General features: G+C 34.9%; 5 protein-coding genes across 6 annotated transcripts; 2 read left to right on the top strand and 3 right to left on the bottom strand.

Annotated features, from left to right (window-relative positions):
• Positions 1 to 7,179: 7,179 nt before the first annotated feature.
• On the bottom strand, positions 7,180 to 8,869 carry LOC135124000 (uncharacterized). The gene is made up of 6 exons (XM_064048865.1): positions 8,855 to 8,869; positions 8,574 to 8,810; positions 8,228 to 8,521; positions 7,893 to 7,951; positions 7,593 to 7,838; positions 7,180 to 7,534 (listed from the first exon to the last, which is right to left on the bottom strand). Exons 4-6 carry the CDS (start codon positions 7,904 to 7,906, stop codon positions 7,294 to 7,296), a joined length of 501 nt encoding a protein of 166 aa, XP_063904935.1. The 5' UTR covers positions 7,907 to 7,951; positions 8,228 to 8,521; positions 8,574 to 8,810; positions 8,855 to 8,869; the 3' UTR covers positions 7,180 to 7,293.
• Positions 8,870 to 13,968: 5,099 nt separating this feature from the next.
• On the bottom strand, positions 13,969 to 15,017 carry LOC135124250 (uncharacterized). Of its 2 annotated transcripts, XM_064049185.1 has the most exons (5): positions 14,910 to 15,017; positions 14,709 to 14,862; positions 14,401 to 14,477; positions 14,091 to 14,347; positions 13,969 to 14,040 (listed from the first exon to the last, which is right to left on the bottom strand). In XM_064049185.1, the coding sequence occupies exons 1-4, from the start codon at positions 14,927 to 14,929 to the stop codon at positions 14,104 to 14,106; spliced, it is 495 nt and encodes a 164-aa protein (XP_063905255.1). In that variant the 5' UTR covers positions 14,930 to 15,017; the 3' UTR covers positions 13,969 to 14,040; positions 14,091 to 14,103. The 2 variants fall into 2 exon arrangements, with proteins under 2 accessions (XP_063905255.1, XP_063905254.1); XM_064049184.1 differs by having other exon boundaries at positions 13,969 to 14,347.
• Positions 15,018 to 15,396: 379 nt separating this feature from the next.
• LOC135124252 (uncharacterized) lies at positions 15,397 to 16,204 on the top strand. The gene is made up of 3 exons (XM_064049187.1): positions 15,397 to 15,485; positions 15,543 to 15,764; positions 15,916 to 16,204. The coding sequence occupies exons 1-3, from the start codon at positions 15,469 to 15,471 to the stop codon at positions 16,130 to 16,132; spliced, it is 456 nt and encodes a 151-aa protein (XP_063905257.1). The 5' UTR covers positions 15,397 to 15,468; the 3' UTR covers positions 16,133 to 16,204.
• On the bottom strand, positions 16,139 to 19,052 carry LOC135124249 (uncharacterized). The gene is made up of 7 exons (XM_064049183.1): positions 18,816 to 19,052; positions 18,532 to 18,765; positions 17,397 to 18,478; positions 17,127 to 17,344; positions 16,732 to 17,041; positions 16,550 to 16,681; positions 16,139 to 16,396 (listed from the first exon to the last, which is right to left on the bottom strand). The coding sequence occupies exons 3-7, from the start codon at positions 17,657 to 17,659 to the stop codon at positions 16,183 to 16,185; spliced, it is 1,137 nt and encodes a 378-aa protein (XP_063905253.1). The 5' UTR covers positions 17,660 to 18,478; positions 18,532 to 18,765; positions 18,816 to 19,052; the 3' UTR covers positions 16,139 to 16,182.
• A 319-nt stretch (positions 19,053 to 19,371) lies between these two features.
• Positions 19,372 to 20,368, top strand: LOC135124251 (uncharacterized). The gene is made up of 3 exons (XM_064049186.1): positions 19,372 to 19,465; positions 19,524 to 19,745; positions 20,067 to 20,368. Exons 1-3 carry the CDS (start codon positions 19,449 to 19,451, stop codon positions 20,296 to 20,298), a joined length of 471 nt encoding a protein of 156 aa, XP_063905256.1. The 5' UTR covers positions 19,372 to 19,448; the 3' UTR covers positions 20,299 to 20,368.
• The last annotated feature ends 2,880 nt before the right edge of the window (positions 20,369 to 23,248 follow it).

Raw genomic sequence — 23,248 nt, 5'->3', positions numbered from 1 at the left:
CTCCGCAACCGACGCCTCGTAGACGCAGCCACCCTCTTATCAACTCGCGGAACCCTGGCTATATGCAAGTCGCCTCAGATCACGACAGTGGCCAAGACGACGCCATATCACGCACTGCTAGCGGATTTCGCAGAAATTACACGCCCACCGCCACCTGGAACGAAGCACAGGGGCAACGTGTTCCACCACATCATCACCAGAGGTCCCCCGGTCGCAGAAGCTCCTCGCAGGCTTGCACCCGAGAAGTTGAGAGTGGCGAAAGCCGAATTCCAATATATGATGGAACAGGGCTGGTGCCGACCATCCAAGAGCCCTTGGGCTAGTCCGCTTCACCTTGTCCCAAAGAAACTCCCTGGTGAATCGCGTCCATGTGGCGACTATAGGCGCCTAAACAACGTGACAGTGCCTGACAGCTACCCCATCCCTCATATACAGGACTTCACCTACAGACTCGAAGGTAAAAGTGTGTTCTCCACCATAGACCTAGTGCGCGCATACCATCAAATTCCCGTGGCTGAAGAAGACGTTCCTAAAACAGCCGTGTGCACTCCGTTCGGGCTCTTCGAGTTTACAGTTATGACGTTCGGACTACGTAATGCCGCACAGACTTTCCAAAGACACCTGAACTCTCTAATAAGTGACCTTGATTTCTGCTACGTGTATATAGACGACATCTTAGTGTTCTCCCGAGATGAAGCAGAGCACGTCGAACATCTAAAAATGTTATTTTCTAGGTTACGGGAGCATCACATAGTGATTAACCCGACCAAGTGCGTGTTTGGTGAAGCCGAAGTGAAATATTTAGGACATACGATTTCCGGGAGTGGAACCAAACCACTTGAGACGTCGGTCAGTGCAATCCGCGAATTCCCCAAACCAAAGACAGTTCAAGATCTGCGACGGTTCCTTGGCATGATCAACTTCTACCGACGTTTCATTCCCCACGCAGCCCAGACCCAAACACCACTTCACCAATATCTGAACAACGCGCGGAAGAATGACAAAACAATAGTCGAGTGGACAGAAGAAGCTGAAGCCGCTTTTGAAACGTGCAAGACAGAGTTAGCCAACGCCGCGCTTCTGGCACATCCCGCCGAAAATCTGCCGCTCAGAATTATCACCGATGCTTCTGATTACGCAATCGGGGGCGTACTAGAGCAGCACTCCAATGGGACCTGGCAACCTTTAGGTTTCTTCTCCAGAAAACTTAGCAAGGAGCAGCGCAACTACAGCGCATACGATCGTGAGCTGCTTGCAGTTTACGAAACCATAAAATTCTTCAGGCACATGGTGGAAGGCAGAGACTTTTGCATACTCACCGACCACAAACCCCTCATCTACGCGTTTCAGCAGAAAGCAGGCAAAGCATCCCCAAGACAAGTCAGGCAGCTAGATTTCATCGGCCAGTTTTCCACCAACATTATCCACATTTCAGGAGAACAAAACACAGTTGCAGACACACTTTCAAGGGTCAATGAAATCACAACTCCTACGTTCATTGACACCGACGACTTAGCCAAGGAACAAGAAAAAGACGCCGAACTAAAAGCACTTTTAAACTCTGATACAACAAGCCTGCGGTTAGAAAAACTCACCCCACAGGCCGGCCAGAAAGCTATCTGGTGTGACACGTCAACGGGGGTGGTTAGACCATACGTTCCACAAGATTCGAGAAAAGTAATTTTTGAAGGATTTCACAACCTCTCACACCCCAGCGGCCGAGCGACCAGTAAGCTCATCAAGAAGCGATTTGTGTGGCCATTTATGGAGAGTCACATTATGAAGTGGGCACGAAGCTGCATCCCTTGCCAGCGATCCAAAGTTGGCCGACACACCAAAGCCCCATTACAGCATTTCGATGACGTCACAGAACGGTTCCAACATGTGCACATCGATATAGTAGGTCCGCTACCTCCCTCTCAAAGCTACAGGTATTGCCTCACTATGTCTGACCGTTTCACCAGGTGGCCAGAGATCGCACCCATGACCGACATGACCGCAGAGACAGTCGCCAAGACATTCTACGAAACATGGATTTCAAGATTCGGTTGCCCAAGACAAATTACAACCGACCAAGGGCGACAATTTGAAGCATCCACCATGAATGCCTTGGCGAAAATTTTGGGCATTCAGCGCTCTCGGACGACGCCATATAGGCCCCAGAGCAACGGCCTTATCGAGAGATGGCATCGAACCATGAAGGCAGCCATCATGTGCCATGAAGCAGAAAGTTGGCTAGACGTTCTACCTACAGTATTATTAGGGTTACGTACAGCCATCAAAGAAGACATCGGTCACTCACCAGCAGAGCTGACCTACGGAACGCAACTGAAAGTCCCAGGCGAATTCTTTTTCAGCAATATCGACAGATCCGTAGAACCCACTACCTTTGTAGAAAAACTACGGGACCACATGAGGAAACTTCGCCCAACTCCAGCGTCGCACCACATTAGGCAAAGCACCTTCGTCCACACAGAGCTCAGTAAATGTAGCCATGTTTTCCTAAGAGACGACACCGTGCGAAGACCGCTCCAACAGCCCTACACCGGTCCACACCTTGTTCTGTCTCGTACTGCTAAGACAATAAAGGTCAATGTAGGCGGTAGGGAAACAACAGTGAATATCGACAGAGTAAAACCCGCTTTTATTCTCCAAGAACCAGAACCACCACCGGCTCCATCCCCAGTACGAACACAGGAAGTTACTCAAACCACCAGGTCAGGCCGCAGGTCAACGCTCCCCGCACGTTTCAGAGAATGACAACTGACAGCCGTTTTGACAGCTGTCACCCGTTACTTGGGGGGGGGTATGTGGCGTTGCTGTGATGTTAATGTAGGCAACACAACGCACACGTACTACTTCCTCTCGCCTACGAGTAGGCAACTCAATATGCTCACCGAACACCACTCGTGATTGGTTAGCCTGGCGCCGACGCAGAGACCAACTGGGGACACAAGGAGGCGCGAGTACGGCAAGTACTCTCTTCTGCCGCCGACATCGAAACGAAGAAGATGGGTACCGTCTCCTGTTCCACGTGTAAGATATCCGTTTGTAAATAAACTATAGAGAAACCCTACCTGGTGTTAGTCATTTCCACAAAGTCATAAAAATTCTTTGTCCATTGTCCCTAAAACGGGACAAGGTTTTGAAGAATTCCTTCGTCGAATTTTGATTTTATAAAGACGTTTATAAAGTGATGATGGTTACCAAAAAAATTAGAGAGTGATTTAATATTTAGTTTTATTAAATTTATTTCATCTAATGAAAAAATAATGCTCAACTTCCGTATTTACCATACAATACATCAGATGTTTGAGGCGTGCATTCGGACTTTCCCTTTTTTCGGTATTTATGTTTATTGCACTTCACAGTGAAGCATCCCAATATTTCCAGTTGGTTGGTTGGTTCTCAACTGCCGAAACTTTCTCGTGTATCCGTTACTCACTTCATTTTTAACGCAGTTTTGTGAAAATTTCTGTACAGTGTGGGTTATACTTATTTACACTAGGTAAGTTAATATCTAATAAAGTAATCATTTTAATTTTTACATGTTTCTGTTATTTTTGATAACAGTACGTACATAACAAAAGCAGTTTTTTTAAGAAAGACCACCATTAATCACTCCCACTGATTATGAAGAACTTACGGTGATTGTTTTTGAAAATGAGGTGCCATAAAAAAAAAGGTATATTACTGCAATTATTTATGTACTAATGCTAATGAACATAGTTTTATTCTAGATTTGAAACAAATACAAAACACATGTGCGAAACGAAAGAAATGCTAAAGGAAACGAGTGAAAAAATCTCCAACATGGAAACGTCATCAAATCTGACAACTGAAAAAGAAAACAAAAATAGAAGTTATGCCGCCAAGACCACACCTAAACAAATTTTGACGAATTACAAGATTATCTTTGCCTATTAGAATAAGCAGATTTCTTTGTAAGTTAAAAAAATACAATGAATTCATACATACATATAACATAATTGTTCCGGCTCGAGGGACCAATGTTCCAGCTTGAAGTGCCAATGTTTCGTACAATCCGAATCGTAGTACCAACGTTTTTTGTAATCCGGTTGATACGACCATGTATGGTCTTCCGAATTGTACCTTGACATTGCTCGAAGGACCTTTGTTTGTTATAATTGAAATAATGGACAGCGTTCGGTTTTGATGTTTAATATAGGTAGGACGGTTACAGAAGTATTCTATCCTCAAACATATTTGGCGTTTATGACTTCACACCAATTTGACTCCCATTATAATTCAATAGGCCGTCACAACCGGATGTCTTAAACCCGCTCACCGATACCTACCTGAAAATACCTTTTCTGGTAAAAGCACAGGGCAGGACTGAGTTTTGCATTTACCGACAACTGCGCCTTTCGAGTTTTTTATTTTAAGTAAAAACAAAGTAACTTTGTACTCAATCATTTTTTATTACAGCACAACTATTTACTTATTAACTACTACTACTTATTTATTGATCGAAATAGTCACTGTCATCGTCACTCGACTCTTCTAAATTAATAATTAACGGTGTTATCAACCGTGCCCTGTACTGGTCTTCTTCTTTTGTGGAATGTCGTACACAATTGGCCCACATTTCGGCAGTTGTTTTGGAAGCTTCTTCCCTAATTATGTCAATTGTTGCACTACTAAATTTTGGTGCCGTATTATTCCTTCTTATATTATTTTTCATTTGCGACCAGATTAGTTCGATGGGGTTAAATATACAATGGTACCGCGGAAGTCTAATCACCCTAAATCCACGATCTCGCGCCATAGCATCTATTTTATATTGTTTCTCAAATTTTCGAGTGTGTAACACTTCTAATAATTGTGTCTTTGTGTAATTTTCTTCAAAGTATAAATCATGTTCTGTAAGGAAATTTTGAAATTTGAAAATTTTAACAAACAAAATTACTCTGAGTCCGGTCCTTCGCGTCTCGACCGTCCTTAGCACGTCGAAAAGGTCTTTTCAGGTAGGTATCGGTGAGCGGGTTTAAGACATCCGGTTGTGACGGCCTATTGAATTATAATGGGAGTCAAATTGGTGTGAAGTCATAAACGCCAAATATGTTTGAGGATAGTATACTAAAATTACAGTGCTATTTACAAAATCAGGTAAAGATACCCAAAAGGGTCAGTGGCCGCTTCCGGAAATGCAAGACATAATATTGGATACTATATGCAGGTAGATGCCTGTAATACTACGATATTTTTGATAACTTACTATACATGGCACATTTCGCTTCATTGTAAAAAGTATTGACAACGAGATTTTCCTGATAGGCTATACGTTTTTGTCAATGCAACCATTTTACGATTATCCGTTAGATTCAAGTAAATTTAACATTTTTAAAATGCAGAATTTGTCTTCTGCTTTAAGCTGTAATCCCTTAAATTTAATAATTTGGCTATTATTGCCCATAGACGAAAAAATGATTGCATTTCCATTAATCCATGCACTCTAATGGGTTTTTCTTTTCAGTGCAATAAATTAAGGCAAACTTAAAAAAGTTAGGTTATTAATATGATTGTTAAAACAGAATTAATTCTTAACGGTACTTTTTTGTGTGTTGGGGACAGTCAAGTCGTCGTGAATTAGAAAGTTTTACAGTGTATTTTCAAAGCAAGTAACTTCAACAATGCGATTCAACTGTCTTTTCCCTTTATTCTAGTTTTTTTTTATATATTTGTTGTAAATAGATTTGTTTGTGTTTTTAAGACTGATTTATAGTTTATTATAGTTTTCTTTTAATATTCTTTGTAACTAAATAGATTTCTTTGTGTTTTTAAAACTGATTTTTCTTTAAATAGCATATTTTATTGCAACGTTTATTTTTGATTATATTATATTGTATATTATCCTTTTTTTTGTTTATAGTAATTTGACTCGTAATTACCTGTATGTAGATTTGTTTGTGTTCTTAAAAGTAGTTTATCATTAATTTGTTTAATTGACATATATTTTTTTATTTGTTTATTGAAGTTCATTGTTGGTTGTACAGAATTGTAGTAAATTTAATTTTTTTACACTAATTTGTTTTAACTTTAATTAATACATATTTTGTTTTAGGGTTTACCTGGTGATTATAACGAATTATAATATTTTATTTAAGGTAAATAACATAAAAATATAAAAGTATTTCAGCGTTTTATTTATTGCATTTTTTTTCTAAAAATCAAAATATAAAAAACGTCTTAAAATGGACAATAAATGCCGTCTATAAGACGTCAGTACATCACGTCAATAGTTCGTTAGAAAATGACGTCATCTGGACGAAACATTTGACCGTCATTGGTACTTCAATATCACGTGAAATCTTTGGTCACTATGACGTAATTGATGACCATTTATTTACGTGAAAAAGACGACATCATGTTGCCTGGGTACCGAAAAATTTCTCTACTTTAGTCGGCTTTTAGGAAAATTCTTCATTATCTCTAGGATATAATTAAATTTAGAAAAAGAAAACGACTTCAAGAGTACTTCATTAAGAAGAAATGCACTCCTAGCGTACCATAATCATAAAAACCAGATTCGCTATCGACAAAGAAATAAGAACTAGAAGTTTCCGCAAAATTCTACAACTTGTAGAAATTGAATCAACTTATTAGAAGAATCATCGAGAAGAAACGAAGGAATATTAAAAAATAATAACCCAAGCTGACTAAAGACGTACGTTCGAAATTTTTTAAATTTTCCTCACAAAAATCATCAAAAGAAGCCAGAAAGAATGAAGAAGTTTTAGAAAAAAAAACCCGGAAAACAATTTCCAATACAACATGCAACCACAGTACAAAGATCGTCAAAAATTAAGAAATGCTTCAGAATATTTTTGAAAATAAAAAGACAAGGTAGAATGTGTTTGAAGCAAAGTAGAGAAAATTGTCAAATGCTATTGTCTCATTGAAACTGAGAAGATATTGTATTCAAAAGCAGTGGTATTAATTGATGGTTTTGATAGCATGTTTACCATATTTAAAAGTTGAACTTAATGCTTTATACAATGTCAAAAACGTCTTATATAAAGACTTAAACCGTTATTGTTAATATTATTTATTTTTTATTTAAAAGAAGTTCGACAAAAACACAAAGCCAAGGACGTAAAAGTAAATTTTCGACATATGAGTACAAAAAAGTGACATTTCAAACGTAAAACGACTAGATTTGTAATAGTCGCCTAAATTAATATAACTTTTTTTTTTATTTATTTGTATTGATTAATCTACTACGTGAATGATATTACAAGTAAAAAATAAGTAAATAACGTGGACGAAAACTTAGGCCTTAAGACTCTCTTTGTAGTGTATAAATATCTGATTTATGTATCCAGTCTTCTGATAGACAATGAGAGGAGCTCCGACTTCATAACGTCCACCTTTGACATCGAGGACCAAATTCTGAGCTGAATTAACAATGTGACCATCATCTTCCAAGTACCACAACTGCCACGGAGACGTAGTTCTTGGACCCACGATAACCGAGTGTGGATAAGTATTTCTATTAACGTCCAGTACTTCTCTAAATTGTTTATATCAATCAGTACTATTAAGAATGTGTATTTGACGCTAAATATTACCCTGTAGGTTCCACAACTAAGTAGAATAGGCCAGGCTGGGAGCTGTACTCAAAATGGAAAAGCTCATAAGCTTTTCTCTGACGATATTCTTGCAACGTAACTTGTGATGAAACACCAGTATATAGCGCAAAGTTTTCACGACCGGGCTGGGCGGGGCGAATCGTATAAACATTGTCTGGATCATAGTGGGCCGTTATTGCAAAAATATTGATTGCAATAAGGAGGGCAAACACGTACATCGATACGCTAAAATTGGTTATTTCATGATGAAAGTCTAAAAACATGTAGTTTAAAACTTACCCTTTTGGTGCCATTTCTGAACTAAACTGTGCATTTTTTTCTGTGGTGGGCTTATATACCTGTGAATGAAACGACCCAAATAGTTGCTAATCTAAGTGTTCTTGACACCGTTAATCAGTGTGACAATTTTGAAAGATTTTGTGATATGGGATTAAATTTGTGAATCAAAACTAAAGCTGGATTATAATTTTTAATCAGACTATAGACCGATAATTCAATATTAGTGATTAACGTATCAACTATATCTTGAAAATGGATCAAGGGATTGAAACAACAGGTGATGATTTCATTAAAAATAATAATAACTAATAATTTAATTAACGTAAAGTTTTTACTTTTCAAGAGTATAGAACTGGTGTAAAGAGTGAACAAATTTAACTCATCATTTCTTATCCATGAAAACTTGTACAATTTCCCATTCCTGATTTATATCTCCGGTATCTGGATATACCCCAACCCCATTTCCTGGTTCAAAGGTACCATATGTAACATCCAAGTTATACAGTATGGCCGCATTAACAATGCGTCCGTTGCCATTCAGAAACCACTCCTGCCAATACTCTTCGCTTACATTGTCCAGAATAAGTGGAGAAAGTTTGTCACCATACGGCAACACAGACAAAAACAATCTAAAGATTTTAAGATTATTAACACTTTTTCGTATTTGCGTTAACACATTACCCATGGCCATGGTTAAAAAAACGAAACAAGCCGGGCATGTGACCACAGTCAATTCTCCAAAGCTGACCTAATGATCCATCATATTCTTGAAGCTGAATCTCACTATTGTTAGTGGCACCCACGTACAAAGCTCTAGATTTAGTTCCAATAACATAAACACGGTCTAAAATACCGCAGTCAGTTTTGAGTGCTGCGATATTTAAGCAGATAATAACTGCAGCAAGGTAGAGCGAGCCCCTAAAATTTCCACATTATTTACAAAAAAAAAATTTTGTACTTACCCTTTGTACATATTCCAGCTGTGTTGAAAGGTATTTACCGAGTGACTATATACAACTTATTGACACTATTAATATAATCTGCTTTTATATAACACGTGAACACAAATGCGTTTTAAGATATTTTCAAAAAACAATTACCACTCACGCCAAGATTTGTATTTTTTTCGAAAACGTGTCATAAATCAAGATAATGCTCAGACTGAAATTTGTGCAGAGATAAGATCATTTAAACAAAGAGTTTTCTATAACTTTTTATTTTTTAAACAACAATCACCACTTAGACAAGATTTGGATTTTTGGAAAATTTTGACATGAATCAAGATAATGCTCTCAAATTTTAAACAAAAATTTGTTATCGTTAATATAAATACAGATTCGTTGGCAGCTTTTTTGAGTAAAGACTGAGTAGACATGGAACGTTTTCAGAGGTAAGTACACAAATATTAAAATTTCCTTTTTTTTTCGTTTTTCTACAGTAGGTCAATTTTTATTTATTTTCTCCTGTGGACGATAATACTGGCACAGGATTGCCACCTGGACAGAAGCTTCTACATTAAAGCCACAATCGCAGGTTTGACCCTTGATGGAAACACAACTGGTGTTCAAGTGACAAACTTTGATGGTCGTGCACGACAGCAGTGGACATTTGATTGTGGTGATCAACCGGGTTTCTTTTATATAGTAAATGCTTTTAATGGGTAATTCAACATTTAAATTTTAGCATCATTCTTCTATTTAAAATTTACAGATTAGTACTCGACGTTCTGGATTCGAGCTATGTCGTTTTGAGTGAAAGAAGTGACTCTGCAGCTCAGCAGTGGACTCTCAATTCGAACGGCAACATTTTTAATATAGGCCGAGGAGAGAATTTAGATATTTATGACGGCGATTTTATTTCTGGAAACCTTGTCTTAACTTCTCCAAGTACTGGATATCAGCAGCAAGTATGGACTCTCCAAGAAGTGTATTGAATTTAACATTTAATCACACTTTGAAACATTTTAGATTTTAGTTACTAGTCACAAAAGATAAATAAATGTATTATCGCACGCAAAAGTATTGTCCGTACCCAGCTACGACGGGTATTAAGCTCCTCCGCCTTCTCTCTCTGGGTTGCCATAATTCCCTAAACACTCAGGACTAAAATTTTCTTGCTTGATTCCAGAAATTAATTATACAGTACCTTCTTCAAGTAAAAACCGACAAACCATTATTTTTTGACAAAAATTAATATTTACATTTATCATGGATATATTTTAAATCGGAAGTGGTGTTTTTTATCAACCTGACTTAGTAGAAATCGAATAAACTAACGAATATTGCAAATTCGAAAATAAAACAAGACGAAACCTCGAAATGAAATATATAAAAATCATCTCTATTCCAATTTTGAGGCCTTTAAATACTTCGACTTCTAAATTTTTCGATTTTTCAACTTTTCATGTTTTTGATTTTTTACTTATTCGATTTTTCAAAATGTTGCGACTTTTTAAATCTTACATTTTTCTGTTTTTTAATTATTTGATTTGTTGATCTTTTGATTGCTCGATTTTTTAAATTTGCAGTTTTTCGAAATTTTAAATTTTAGATTTCACTTTTTTGCCTTATCGTTTTTAGATTTTTCGATTTTTCAATTTTTCGGAATTAATTTTTCAGTTTTTTGATATTTCGATTTTTCAATTTTCGATTTAACGGGTTTCTTTCGATTTTTCGTCTTTTCGTTTTTAGATGTTCCGGCTTTTCATTTTTTCGGAATTAATTTTTCAGTTTTTCGATGTTTCGATTTTTCACTTTTTGGTTTATCGCTTTTTTTAAGTTAAAATTCCTTCCATTTCTTAATTTTTCGATTTTTCGATTTCTCAATCTTTTGATGTTTCGATTTTGTGATTTTTTAATTTTTCTATTTCGATTTCTCGATTTCTTAGTTTTTTGATAATTCATGTTTCCGATATTTCCATTTTCCAAATTTTCAACGTTTCAGTTTTGGGATTTATGCAAGTACATATATAAATTTTACGATTTTTCAATTTTTGGCGTTTCCAAATTTTTGGAATTTTCGATTTCTTGATTAATGGATTTTTCATTTTTCGACTTTTCGATTTTTCGTCTTTGCGATTTCTCGATTTCTTAATTTTTCGATTTTCTAATTTTCGATGTTCAAGTTTCGGGATTTTTCAATATGTATTTCGATTTTTAAATGTTTGAATTTTTCGATTTTCTGTTTTTTCGATTTTTTACTTATTCGATTTTTAAAAATTTTGCGTTTCTTTAAAGCTTACACTTTTAGATTTTTCAATTTTTTTATTTTTCGATTCGTTGATGTTTTGATTTCTAGATTTTGTAAGTTTTCAATTTTTCAAATTTTTAAATTTTTAGATTTTTCACTTTCTTTTTGTTTCGATTTCTCAGTCTTTCGATTTATCGGATTTTTTAAGTATAAATTTTTCAATTTTGAATTTTTCCACTTTTCGATCCTTAGCTGATTCGATATCTCAATTTTTCGATTAATCAATTTTTTTAAGTTTGTTTAAGTTTTGGGTAATATCAATTTTGGTATTTTTCAAGATTTCGATTTTTAAGTTTTTAGATTTTTCGATTTTGTTTTTTTTTATTTTTTACTTACTCGATTTTTCAAAAGTTTGCGAGTTTTTAAATCTTACATTTTCATCTATTCGATATTTTAATTTTTGGATTTTTGGATTTTTTAGATTTTAAAATTCTTGATCTTTCAATTTTTCGGTTTTGACAATATATTGATTTCTCCATCAAAACATCACATATTTAAAAAAAGACGCTAGGAGCACCTAAGATTCTGTAAAATTCTTTCCAAATAAAGAACTCCACGGACCATCGAAATTTTCTAAAACTATTTTAAAAACAAAACACAAGAGGACCCGAAGATTTTTTTTTATATTAAAAAAAACACTAGGTGCCTGCAAGCCTTTCTCTTTTAAACGCAAAAAATTAAGTCTAAAGTTATTTAGACAGATCTTCCCTCGCCTCTGAAGTAAATATATTTACTTCAGAGGCGAGGATGCTTAACTTCAGTTGTTTATGTTTATACATCGGAAGAATGCAACAATTAAGCACGCAGCAAATTGTCGCCTCAAAACAGAGGAAGCGATTAAAATTATTAATTAAGTTACAATTTTTATTTTATCATTATTAAATACAGGCGGGCGCAACATTACTGTATTCTAAAATTTTCGAGTTACGGCATCCTCCACAAACCAGTGGTCGTATATTACTATAAACTGTAATGATCTAAAAACGAGAAGGCGAACAATCCAAAGAAAACCGTTAAATCGAAATATTGAAAAACTGAAAAATTAATTCCGAAAAATTGAAAAATCTAAAAACGAGAAGGCAAAACTCGAAGGATTGAGGAATGGAAACAACAAAAAAGTGAAAAATCTGAAATTTAAAAATTCGAAAAACTGAAAATTTAAAAAATCGAATATTTAAAAAACTGAAAAATCGAAAAATGTAAGATTGCAACATTTTAAAAGTAGAATAAGTAGAGAAGAATTGGAGTAGAATTAATTTTATTTTATTTATTTTCTTTTTAATATGAAACATTTAGGCAACCAGTTATACAGAGGTCTTTGTCATGCGTCCTTGGGCATTGAGTACAGTTAAATTTGAATGGCGGCACGTTTACATGACCTACTGTGACCCTATAATGATTTATAGAAACCCTGTACAACACAATTTCAAACTGAAGAAGGTACTGTGTAATCGATCTTTGTAATCAAGCAAGGAAACTTTAATCCTTGTCCATTTTATTCCACCTGAGTGGTTAGGGAATTACGGCAACCCGCAGAGAGAAGGCGGAGGAGCCAAAGGGTATTTACCGACAATACTTTTGCGTGCGATAGTACTTATACAGTATGTATTGTTTAACGTAATATTGGTTGCATACTTCCAATGCTTCGACCTGTTTTTTTTTAAATTAAACACAGAGCCTAATAAATAACACTACGTTCAGAGCATATTCGGAGATTAATTAAGATTTTTGCCTCATTATTAAATGAGCTACACAAATGCTAAACAGGGCCCAAACAAAATATATTGTACGCCCTTCGTGTTATTTCGTGCTTCCGATACAACAAACGTTAGAAGAAACCAGGCTTTGAATCTTCTAATGTCAAATAATACCTACACGAGTACGCATTTTAAATACACGATTAATTAATTTAATTCGATAGTAGACTGTTAACGTAATTGCCGATAAGTTAGGCAATAGATAATATAAAAAAGTTCCAGACATTTCATGACGTCATAGAATTTTCACTCGAAAACTACAAGAAAATGTATTTTGTTCATTTTCTAAAATGGTCGAAAATAAGTCGAAATTTGAAGAAGGGGTATCGAAAAAATTACACTTTTGAAAAAGTTGTCTAAAATCCACAAAAAATTCTGGACTATAGATCTCGACGTACTAATTCCAAGAATGTAGCATGTTTATGATCACGGGGAAATATTTTCGAAATATGTGGTTTAACATTAACATTTTTAAAAAATTCCAAAATTTGCCATTTTTCAATAGGCGGTTCTGGAAAAACGGTTGAAGAAAATGTATTTAGTTAAGGCTCGAAAATGGGTCGAAAGCTGAAGACAAAATTATAAAATGTCACTTTTACGAGATAACATAAGCATCTTTATTAGCGAAAAATAGAGACAATGTAAAACTCAGGAAGGGTTAGAAAGCACACTACGAGACACATAAAGTAAGATTAATATATATTCACTGAAACAAGGAGCCCGCAAAGGAAATAACTAAGTATGAAATTAGAAATGAAAATGAAGATAAAGGCCTACGAGAAGTTAGAAAAGGAAGATAATAACATGAATTTAGAAGAAACTAAGGAAGGGGAAAGAAGAATTCCAAAAGGCAGTGGAAATACAATTGCAAGATAAAGGTGAAGCCAAATAGTATGAAGCAAAGAAAACAGTCATGATTAGAGACATACATATACGATAAATGACCACATGAATCGGAAGGGAATTTCTTTCAAATGTGGACGAAGCGAGTATGAGACTAAAAAGCAGAGAGGCAAAAAGAATTCTTCACGAACTGGAAAGGGATGTAACACATCAAGGAGGCAGAAAAATAATCATCGCAAGACACTTTAATGCTATACGGCTGTATATAAAAAATTTTAAAAATTGCTACAGCCTTATTTCTACAAATGTAACATTTAAAATTATAACAACAATGCCATACTAGCATTACCTGTAAATAAATTTTACTCAAGACTTTTATCCCTGGCAACTTCTAGTATTTCCCATTCCTGATTTGGATTTCCGGTGTCTTGATATAACCCAACCACAGTTCCTGGTTCAAATACAGAAGCTGTAATATCCAACTGGTACAGTGCACCTGCATTAGTAATACGTCCATTGCCATTCAAAAACCACTCTTGCCAATATTCTTCGGTTACTTCGTTCAGAATAAGACTAATAGTAAACGGCGTTACAGCCAAAAACGCTCTAAACAATTTAAAGTTACTAACCCTTTTTCACATTTGCATTAAGCACATTACCCAAACTTTTGGTTATAAAGACGAAACAAGCCAGGCATGTGTCCACAATCAATTCTCCAAACCTGACTGTATGATCCCTGATAAAATGGGTGGTGTCAATAAAACTGAGTACTTAGATCCTCACACTCGAAGCACGAAGTACCTACTTGAGTATTAGTGAGTATCTACTGTTATATACCTGAGCATCTACTCTATGTACTTAGTATCAAATATTAGCATAATCTAGAAAAACTAGAAACATTTTGAGTTGATACTCGAGTGGATACTTCGTACTTCGAGTATGAGCATCTACTCAGTTTTATTCATACCAGCCAATGTTGAATTTGAATTGACGTCCCGTTAGTGGCATCCAAATACAAGTCTCCATATGTACTTTTAATTGCAACTTGATTTGCGGTGCAGAGAGCTTTTATTGTTACAACATTGCAGCAAATAACAGCTATGGCAAGACAGAGTGATACCCTATAATTTTAACGTTGGCAAAAAAAAAAAACTTTTTTTGTACTTACTCTTTGTATTGAAGATACATCTTCTTCAGTTGTGCTAAATGGTATTTACTAGGTGACTATACACAACATACTGACATCGTTAATATATATAATCTGCTTTTATATAACACGTAAAGAAAGACGCATTTTGAGATATTTTAAAAAAACAAATACCACTTAGAAAATAACCGGTTTTTTTTGGAAAAAACTGATATGAAACAAGATAATTATCTCGATTTACGTATTAATTTTATTTTTACCAATGATAACATATCATTGACAGCATCTTGCATGTACGTGATTTCTGGATTTTGTTCAAACAAAGTGCGCAACAAATCTATTTTTTGGTTTATGTTTTGCAACAAAGAAACAAAGTGATATCATCGCCTTATCGTTGAGATCTATGTCTATTTTTATATTTGTAAAAAATAAAATAATTGAGATATATATCTGTATACAAGTTGCAACACAAAAATTTGTAATTAAAGAGTATGTTGTCAATTTAGATTAGGAAAACCATTGTTATCCTTAATATAAATAGAGCTTCTGAGGCAACTCTATCAGTAAATATTTGGTAGAGATGAAACACTTTCAAAGGTAAGTGTGCATTCGTTAAAATTTTCCTTTTTCTTTCAGTTTTTTTTATATATACAGATCAGTTTCTATTTTTTTTCTTCTGTGGACTGTAATAGTGGCACAGGAGTGCTACTTGGATAGAACCTTCTACATCAAAGCCGCAGTCGGCGGTTTGAGCCTTGATGGTTCGTACCCAGATAATGTTAAAGTAATAGACTATAACGGCCAGGCACAACAGCGGTGGATAATTGAATGCGGTGATCAATCGGGGCATTTTTTCATAGTAAATGCCTATAATGGGTAACTCATTTGATAAATTTTGGTGTCAGTTATACATACATTAATTTTACACGAAGTACACTAGCCACAACAACTAAAATAAGTAGTGCATCAAATTTTTAACAGATATTTAAACAACAAACATTAATCAAATTCGTTTTAAAATTTACAGATTGGTACTCGACGTTCAAAACTTATATGTCGTTTTGAAAACGAAAAGTAGCTCTGTAAGTCAGCAATGGACACTCAATTGGAACAGCACGATTTTTAATGTAGGTTATAATCGGAATATGGATATTTATCAAGGCGATTTTGTTTCTGGAAACAATGTCTTAATTTATCAAAATAGTGGATTACCGCAGCAAATATGGAATCTGCAAGAAGTGTAATGAAACCACATCTAGAAATTTTGTATATTTAAAAAATATATCCAAGAAATCTAATAAAGAAAATTGCTGTAACTCTCCACTTTGACAAAACCTCGACTCGCCTTCGACAAAAACACCCACGACCCTTTGGCCCTCTTCATATGACAAGTCGGGTATCTAACTTCATATCGATCCGGTCCTGGATGAATTTTCCAGTCCTGAGGCGGCCGAGCGTGCACATTAGAACTATTGAAAGGATACAAATTGTCCTTTACTGGTTTGATCCTAAATCAAGCAAATCGTCGCTATTAAATTTGTCACAAAGATGATTTTTTATTAAACATCCAGCCACACAATGTGGAACAAGAAATTTTTTAAACTACAAATTTAGATCTGGATCTTTAATAAAAAACACTCTAACTCATTTAAGCTCATTACGCAGCCACATAGGGATTATAAATAGCAGGTCCCGGATTTTCCGTGTCTCTCATATACATAGTCAAGCCGTTTTTCGTGGCCATTATGCTCGCTCCTTCCGGGAAGCGTTCATCCTGAAGGAATTTGCCATATCTGCATCACACTGCTTTCAAAATACTGAAATATTCAAACAGTTAGAGCACCTTTTTTTACTAGGGTTGTGTAGGAGGTGGTCGAGGGCGCTAGGCACATTGTACATGATGTCAGGTGTCTTGAACAGCGCCGGAGCGAAATGATTTTTAATGGTAGTTTGATCCCGGGGCCCCGTAAACGTGTCGTAAGGCCCCCTTTTCGACACCTTTTTGTCTATAATGCTGTAATGAGGCACGTTGTACCGATTTGGGGCCTGTCGATAAGCAGGCTCCGTTGATTTGAATCTTGAGCTAAAGCCGCCCCATTCCAAAGTGGGGGTTTTGGAGAATTTCGTAGTGAGCTTCTTGATGGTATGTGAACCTGAAAGAATTGACTATGCAACATAATATACACCACTGTGAATTAAGTTGCAGCATGACTGACTCAGAAAAACTTGACAAATTACCAGGTGGTAACTTTTCATCCTTGATGGGTGAGTGGAATCTTTCCCCGGTCCCGAAACCCACGTTCTTTAAAACACTTGGTCCAGTTGGGAGCTCGCCGCGAATTTCGTAATTGCCTGGACCTCCAAGCGTTTTCCTGAAATTTCTGTCACACAGCATTTGGGGGTGCTTGTGGCCCAAATATTTTGAGAACTCCTCACTTTCGAATTTTGTCTTCCAGCTGGAAATTTGTTGCAGAGTGAGTTCAAGAAACATCGGGGAGGTGTAGAAACCTGGCTGCTTTGCTGGCGTAAGCGCATTGTGGGTGTTTGGGGTTGTACTGGCCGGGTCCGAGCGGATTGGTGGTGTTTATGGAAATCAACTCGGGGTGAATGCCGAGAGTGCGGAATCGTTTAACGGAGCTTCCGAAGCCGTAAATGGGTTTTTTTTCAGGCATGACTGATAGTAATGACACTATATGTAATGACAAACTGATGACAAATAAAAAGAAACGTCTAAATTTTTTATTTGACCTGTATTTTTTAAAATTGAACATCGAGACAAAAGTATGTTCAGAGCTAAAAAATGTCCCGGTATATATGTTTTTGAGATTTTTTCCGCATTAATAAATCGACTAATAAAATAAGAATTCGGAATTTCATCTGAGTCTGTGAAAATTAATAATTACAATTTGATTTCACAGAAGCAGCACCGGATTTAATATTTTAGAGGGCCCAAGCAAAATCCTTTCTCCCCTTTTCACCTTATTCCGTGTTTCCGAGATTAGAAACGTAAGAAGAAACCATATTTTAAATCTTCCAGTTTCAAATAATACGAGTACGCATTTTAAAAGTACTTACTAGTTTCTGAAAGATGATTTTTTTTTCAGATAGTAATTACTGATAAGTTAGTAATGTTCTGGAGATAAATAATATAAAAGAGTTCCACATAGAATTTTCACTTGTTTATGCATTAAAATTTTACATAATATCTTGTTTGCTTTGGCAACTGTTGTACATCAAAATTTTTAAAAATTGCTAACAATCTTATTTTTACAAATGTAACATTCAAAAATTATAACAACAAACAATACCATATAGCGTAAGAAATAAATAAATTTTACTTAAAACTTTTATCCCTAGTAATTTGTACAATTTCCCATTCCTGATTTAAATATCCGTTGTCTGGATATAACCCAACCAAACTTCCTGGTTCAAATTCAGAATGTATAATATGCAAGTTGTAGAGTATGGCCGCATTAGTAATTCTTCCATTACCATTCAGGAACCACTCTTGCCAAAACTCGTAAGTTCCATCGTCCAGAACAAGTGGAGGAGGTTTGGTACTGTTAAACTGTGGTATAGACAAAAAGGCTCTAAACAGTTCAAGGTTATTCACACTTTTTTTTATTTGCGTTAAGTACCTTACGTATACTGATAGTTAAAAAGACGAAACAAGCCAGGTGTGTGCCCACAATCAATTCTCCAGAGTTGACTGGGAGTTCCGTCAAAATTTTGTATCTGAATCGTTGTAGTGTTAGTGGCATCCACATACAAATCTCCAGATGTACTTTTAATAACGTAAGCAACTTCAGCACTGTAATCAGCATTTATTGTTGCGATATTGAAGCAAATAACAGCTGCAGCAAGACAGAGTGACACCCTAAAATTTCAACAGGATACAAAAAAAAACTTCTTTTTGTACTTACTTACTCTTTGTGGTGAAGATACATCTTCTCCAAATGTGTGGAACGGTATTTACTAAGTGACTATACACAACGTATTGACATCGTTAATATAATCTGCTTTTATAATAAGCGAGCAATGCGTAAACACAGATGCATTTTGAGATATTTTTAAAAAACAATTACCACTTAAAAAGAATAGAACTGGGTGTTACCTGAAAAAACTCACGTAAACCAAGATAATGATCCCAACGTACGTATTAATTTTATTTTTTCTAATGATAAGATCATTTGATTAAAAAAGAAAAAACACCTCGATCAAGCAAAATGAAGCCACAAACCTGTCGGTTTTTTTTGGTTTAGGGATCATAATTTTCAGCGTCAACAAAACGTCGCTCAAAATAACTGTTGCAGATGTTTCTTGATGCCTCATGGGGACGCAAAAATAAGTTGAGATTGACAGCTTATCGATGAGAGATCCATCTATATTTATATTTGTAAAGAATAAAATATTTTAGATATGATAATTTATCTGTACACAAATCAAAAATAATTTTTTTTAATGAAAAAGATCTTTGTCAAATTAGATTAGGAAAACCATTGTGATCCTTAATATAAATAGAGATTTTCAGGCAGCTCTATTAGTACATATCCAGCAGAGATGAAACAATTTAACAGGTAAGTGTACAAGAGTTAAAATTTTTCTTTTTCTTTCCGTTCTTTTTTTGAATAACAGATCGGTTTCAATTTTTTTTCTTCTGTGGACTGCAATAGTGGCACAGGAGTGCTACCTAGAGAGACCCTTCTACATCAAATCCATAATAGGAGGTTTGACCCTTGATGGTTTGAACCCAGATAATGTTAAAGTATCGGACTTTGGCGGCTATTCATACCAGCGGTGGATATTTGAATATGGTGATAAACCGGGGCATTTTTTCATAGTAAATGCGTATAATGGGTAATTCTGCATGTATTACATAATAGGGTCAATTCTGAATCAAACCTGTTAAAATTTAAAGGTTGTTAAAAAATAAACAGCCAATCAGATTTACGAATTTAACTCGAAATTTGCAATTTAACACCCTTTAAATTTAACAAGTTTGATTCAGAATTGTCCCTATAATGAAATTGTGTTGTCAGTTATACATATATTAATTTTAACTACTTTTGGCCTATGTGCTTGCTAGTACACGAAGTACACTAGCCACAACAACTAAAATGTGTATTAGTATTATATTATAACTATAAATATTAATCAAATTCGTTTTAAAATTTACAGATTGGTACTCGACGTTCAAAACTCTAACAGAGACCCTAATATCATTTTGAATACAAAAAGTAACTCTTTAAGTCAGCAGTGGATACTCAACTGGAACGGCACTATTCTTAATGTATACTATGGACGGAATATGGATATTTATCAGGGCGATTTTTTTCCTGGAAACATTGTTATAGTATATCCAGATAATGGATTAAAGCAGCAACAATGGACTCTGCATGAAGTGTCTTGAAACCACATCACACTGTAGACTGTTAACTGTTAACCATAAAAGACAAATAAATGTAGACTGTGTGAGGTAATTTGTTATATAATATAATCTACAATAGTATATAAATACTTTAAAGCAGACGACAATAATAAGGAAAAAGGTGTGAAATATTTAAAGCTTCTCGACTCTACTGACCTTTGTTAAACAAATTATGTGGGTTTCTCATCAAGTAATGATTATTTTATATTTTTCATAATCATTCTGAAATAGTGTAATCGGTATATTAGTACATTTTTCAAAGTAATAATAAAGATTTATTTGATAAATGTGTGATAAAACACGCTACATTTTTGGAATCAGCAAGTCGAGACCTACATCCCTGAATTTTTTGAGAATTTTTAAACAATTTTTTTAACACAGAAATTTTTCCAATTTCTTCAAATTTCGCCCCATTTTCTAAAACTCACTTCCGACCTCGTTTCTTCAGTAACTCCAACCGTTGTTCCAGAATCGGCCGTTGAAATAATGCTACATATGCAACACATTATACACAGGAGCTATTAAAGCGGATACCGTATAATAATAGGTATTATTACCTGTTTACAACCACAAATAAACCGTAAAATCTGTGTTAATTAAGACATTAACAGTAAAATGTTATTTTCTTATTTCAAAAATTAACTTTTAACTTATTTTTACGACATATAAATTTTATTTATATAAACAGGTCGTCAACAATGACCGAAACTGCACAACATATGTACATAATAGAAAATAAAAAAGTATAGAGCTGATAGTCCCTTGGAATGCATAGAATCCACTCGATCAAATTCAAAGAACCCAACAGTCTGAATCCATTGGAACTAACAACGCTCTTTTTCGCCATCCTGGAGTGAGACTGTACGAGGACTTCATGGTCGATGATATCGTGGTATTAGATATTGAAAGCACTTTTGACTTAATTTATGGTGTGTTGTGTGATAATGTCAATAGATATCTAGGACACCGATTTCTTGTAGGAAAATAATGAACCCGACTGTAGTTCCTGGAGTATGAATAAGGGATAAACTAAAAATTGATGAAAGGCTGAAGCGGAAGAATCGAACACGGGGAAATTTTAGGGTTTCATGGAATCGGTGCTCATTAATTCCGAGTATTATACCACATGAAGCATATTAAGTTTATTATGTTTAATCATGAATAATTGTTACGTTTAAATAAACTTTCTATATTAAGAACGAGATTGTAGTTTTTTTCTGAAGACACTCACCGTCAATTTAAACGTACAATTCAAGCATAAAAGGGTAATAACACACACTGCGATTAAAAATAACTTTAATTAAACCCGTATTTTGCCTTAAACATATCTTTCACCCTAACGACCGTTGAGGATTTCGTAAAATAATTAAAGACCTGAGGCAGCCTGTGGAGTTAGAAAATGCAAATTTCCCTTTTCTGTCTACCTGTCGTCACCTGAAGGCGACTTTATTCGACACATAATTTCCGGAACGACCGTTTTAAATTTAACAAAATTTATTTAGTGCAAGTTGATAACGTAATTTCATTTTTTTGTTGTATGAAGTACGATCGATCTAAATTACTTCTTGACAATTGCAACCTGTCCATTACGATTTCCAGCGAACTATGAACGATTAATGTGCAGACATCTCAAAAATAATCTCGTAGGAGTGCCCGATACTCTTATCCCAAGGCACGGAGTTTGTAGCTGTACAATAGTCGTCATAAATTTCATTTTTTACTATTTCAACAATTTCTTTTGCCCTCATTATTGTCACAGCCAATAATGACACCACTATTTCGTTTAGATTTCACTCTAGATATGGTTAAATTATTTTCTACAGGATTAACTTTTCCTGGCAAGTTCGATTTGCCATCAGATATTCGTTGTACTATATTTTTGGACCGCAATGGGTAATTTTATATTATTTCATATTTATTTATTCATGTACTTCAAGTGTACTTTAATATAAATTTTGTCTATTATATTTCTACCTAATAAGTAGTCGCCAACGCTCTTAGAAAAAAATACTTAATGCTACTTATTTTCTTAATTATTTAATAATGAAACATCTGCTACTTAGTTTTCTATGAAAACATTTGATAAATAACGAACAATCAATTTCAGTTTCACTTTTGTGTTGTTACAAACATCTGTAATTTGTGAGTTGCGTTCATTATAATCAATGGTGATAGGAATAAGACAGTTCTCCATTATATTAAATGAATAACTTCAGTCCGTTGTACGAAGGATTTAATAAAAGCTTTGTTCACTATTTATCAAAGGTTAAAATGTAGAACATGCAGAAACTGAACGGAAAAAATAAAACAAATGAAATGAAAGGAATGCTCCAATACATTTCATTCCGTTATAGTTTTATCTAACTTAAAATATTAGGTACAAACTGCGAAACATAAAAAAATTTAATGTTTTGTCGTATTTGTTTACACAGTGTAATTTAAATGAAATCAGCACCAACTCTGAGTTGAATATTTAATTTTGTGATCAATTAGTTCGCGCCGCTTCCTCATTAGTTCTTGAACTTTAACTAAGGTCATTGCTTCTATTCATTAGATTTCTTCAGGTTCTTTTCGCTGTTTCTTCATCTTTCTCTGGCCGTTTTTAGCCTGAGTTTTCCCCTCGTTCCGTTTTCTCCCTTTTTGCCGTTGCGAATGTGGCGAATTTTTACAACATCCGTCCGCAACAATTTCATCATTCCACCTCCTAACAAACTTATTATTAACTAACAGTCCATCTCGAATAACTTTAATTACGTTTCATACGGCTAGAAAGCTGCAAAATAATCGAACCATATGCTTCCTTTTCAAGCCTCCTAGAAATGAATTCAAATCTCGCAACGGGATTGCCGTCATTACCATCTCGCCGAATACATTTATGAATAAAATAAAACTAGCATAATCGAAGTGTAAAAGCTTTAATTGTGCGTATTGT

The sequence above is a fragment of the Zophobas morio genome, unplaced genomic scaffold (assembly GCF_036711695.1).
Source record: "Zophobas morio isolate AGI-343-1 ecotype UQ-CSIRO unplaced genomic scaffold, CSIRO_AGI_Zmor_V1 ptg000007l, whole genome shotgun sequence".
Classification (NCBI taxonomy): Eukaryota; Metazoa; Arthropoda; class Insecta; order Coleoptera; family Tenebrionidae; genus Zophobas; species Zophobas morio.
This window is presented reverse-complemented; position numbering and strand designations above follow the sequence as displayed.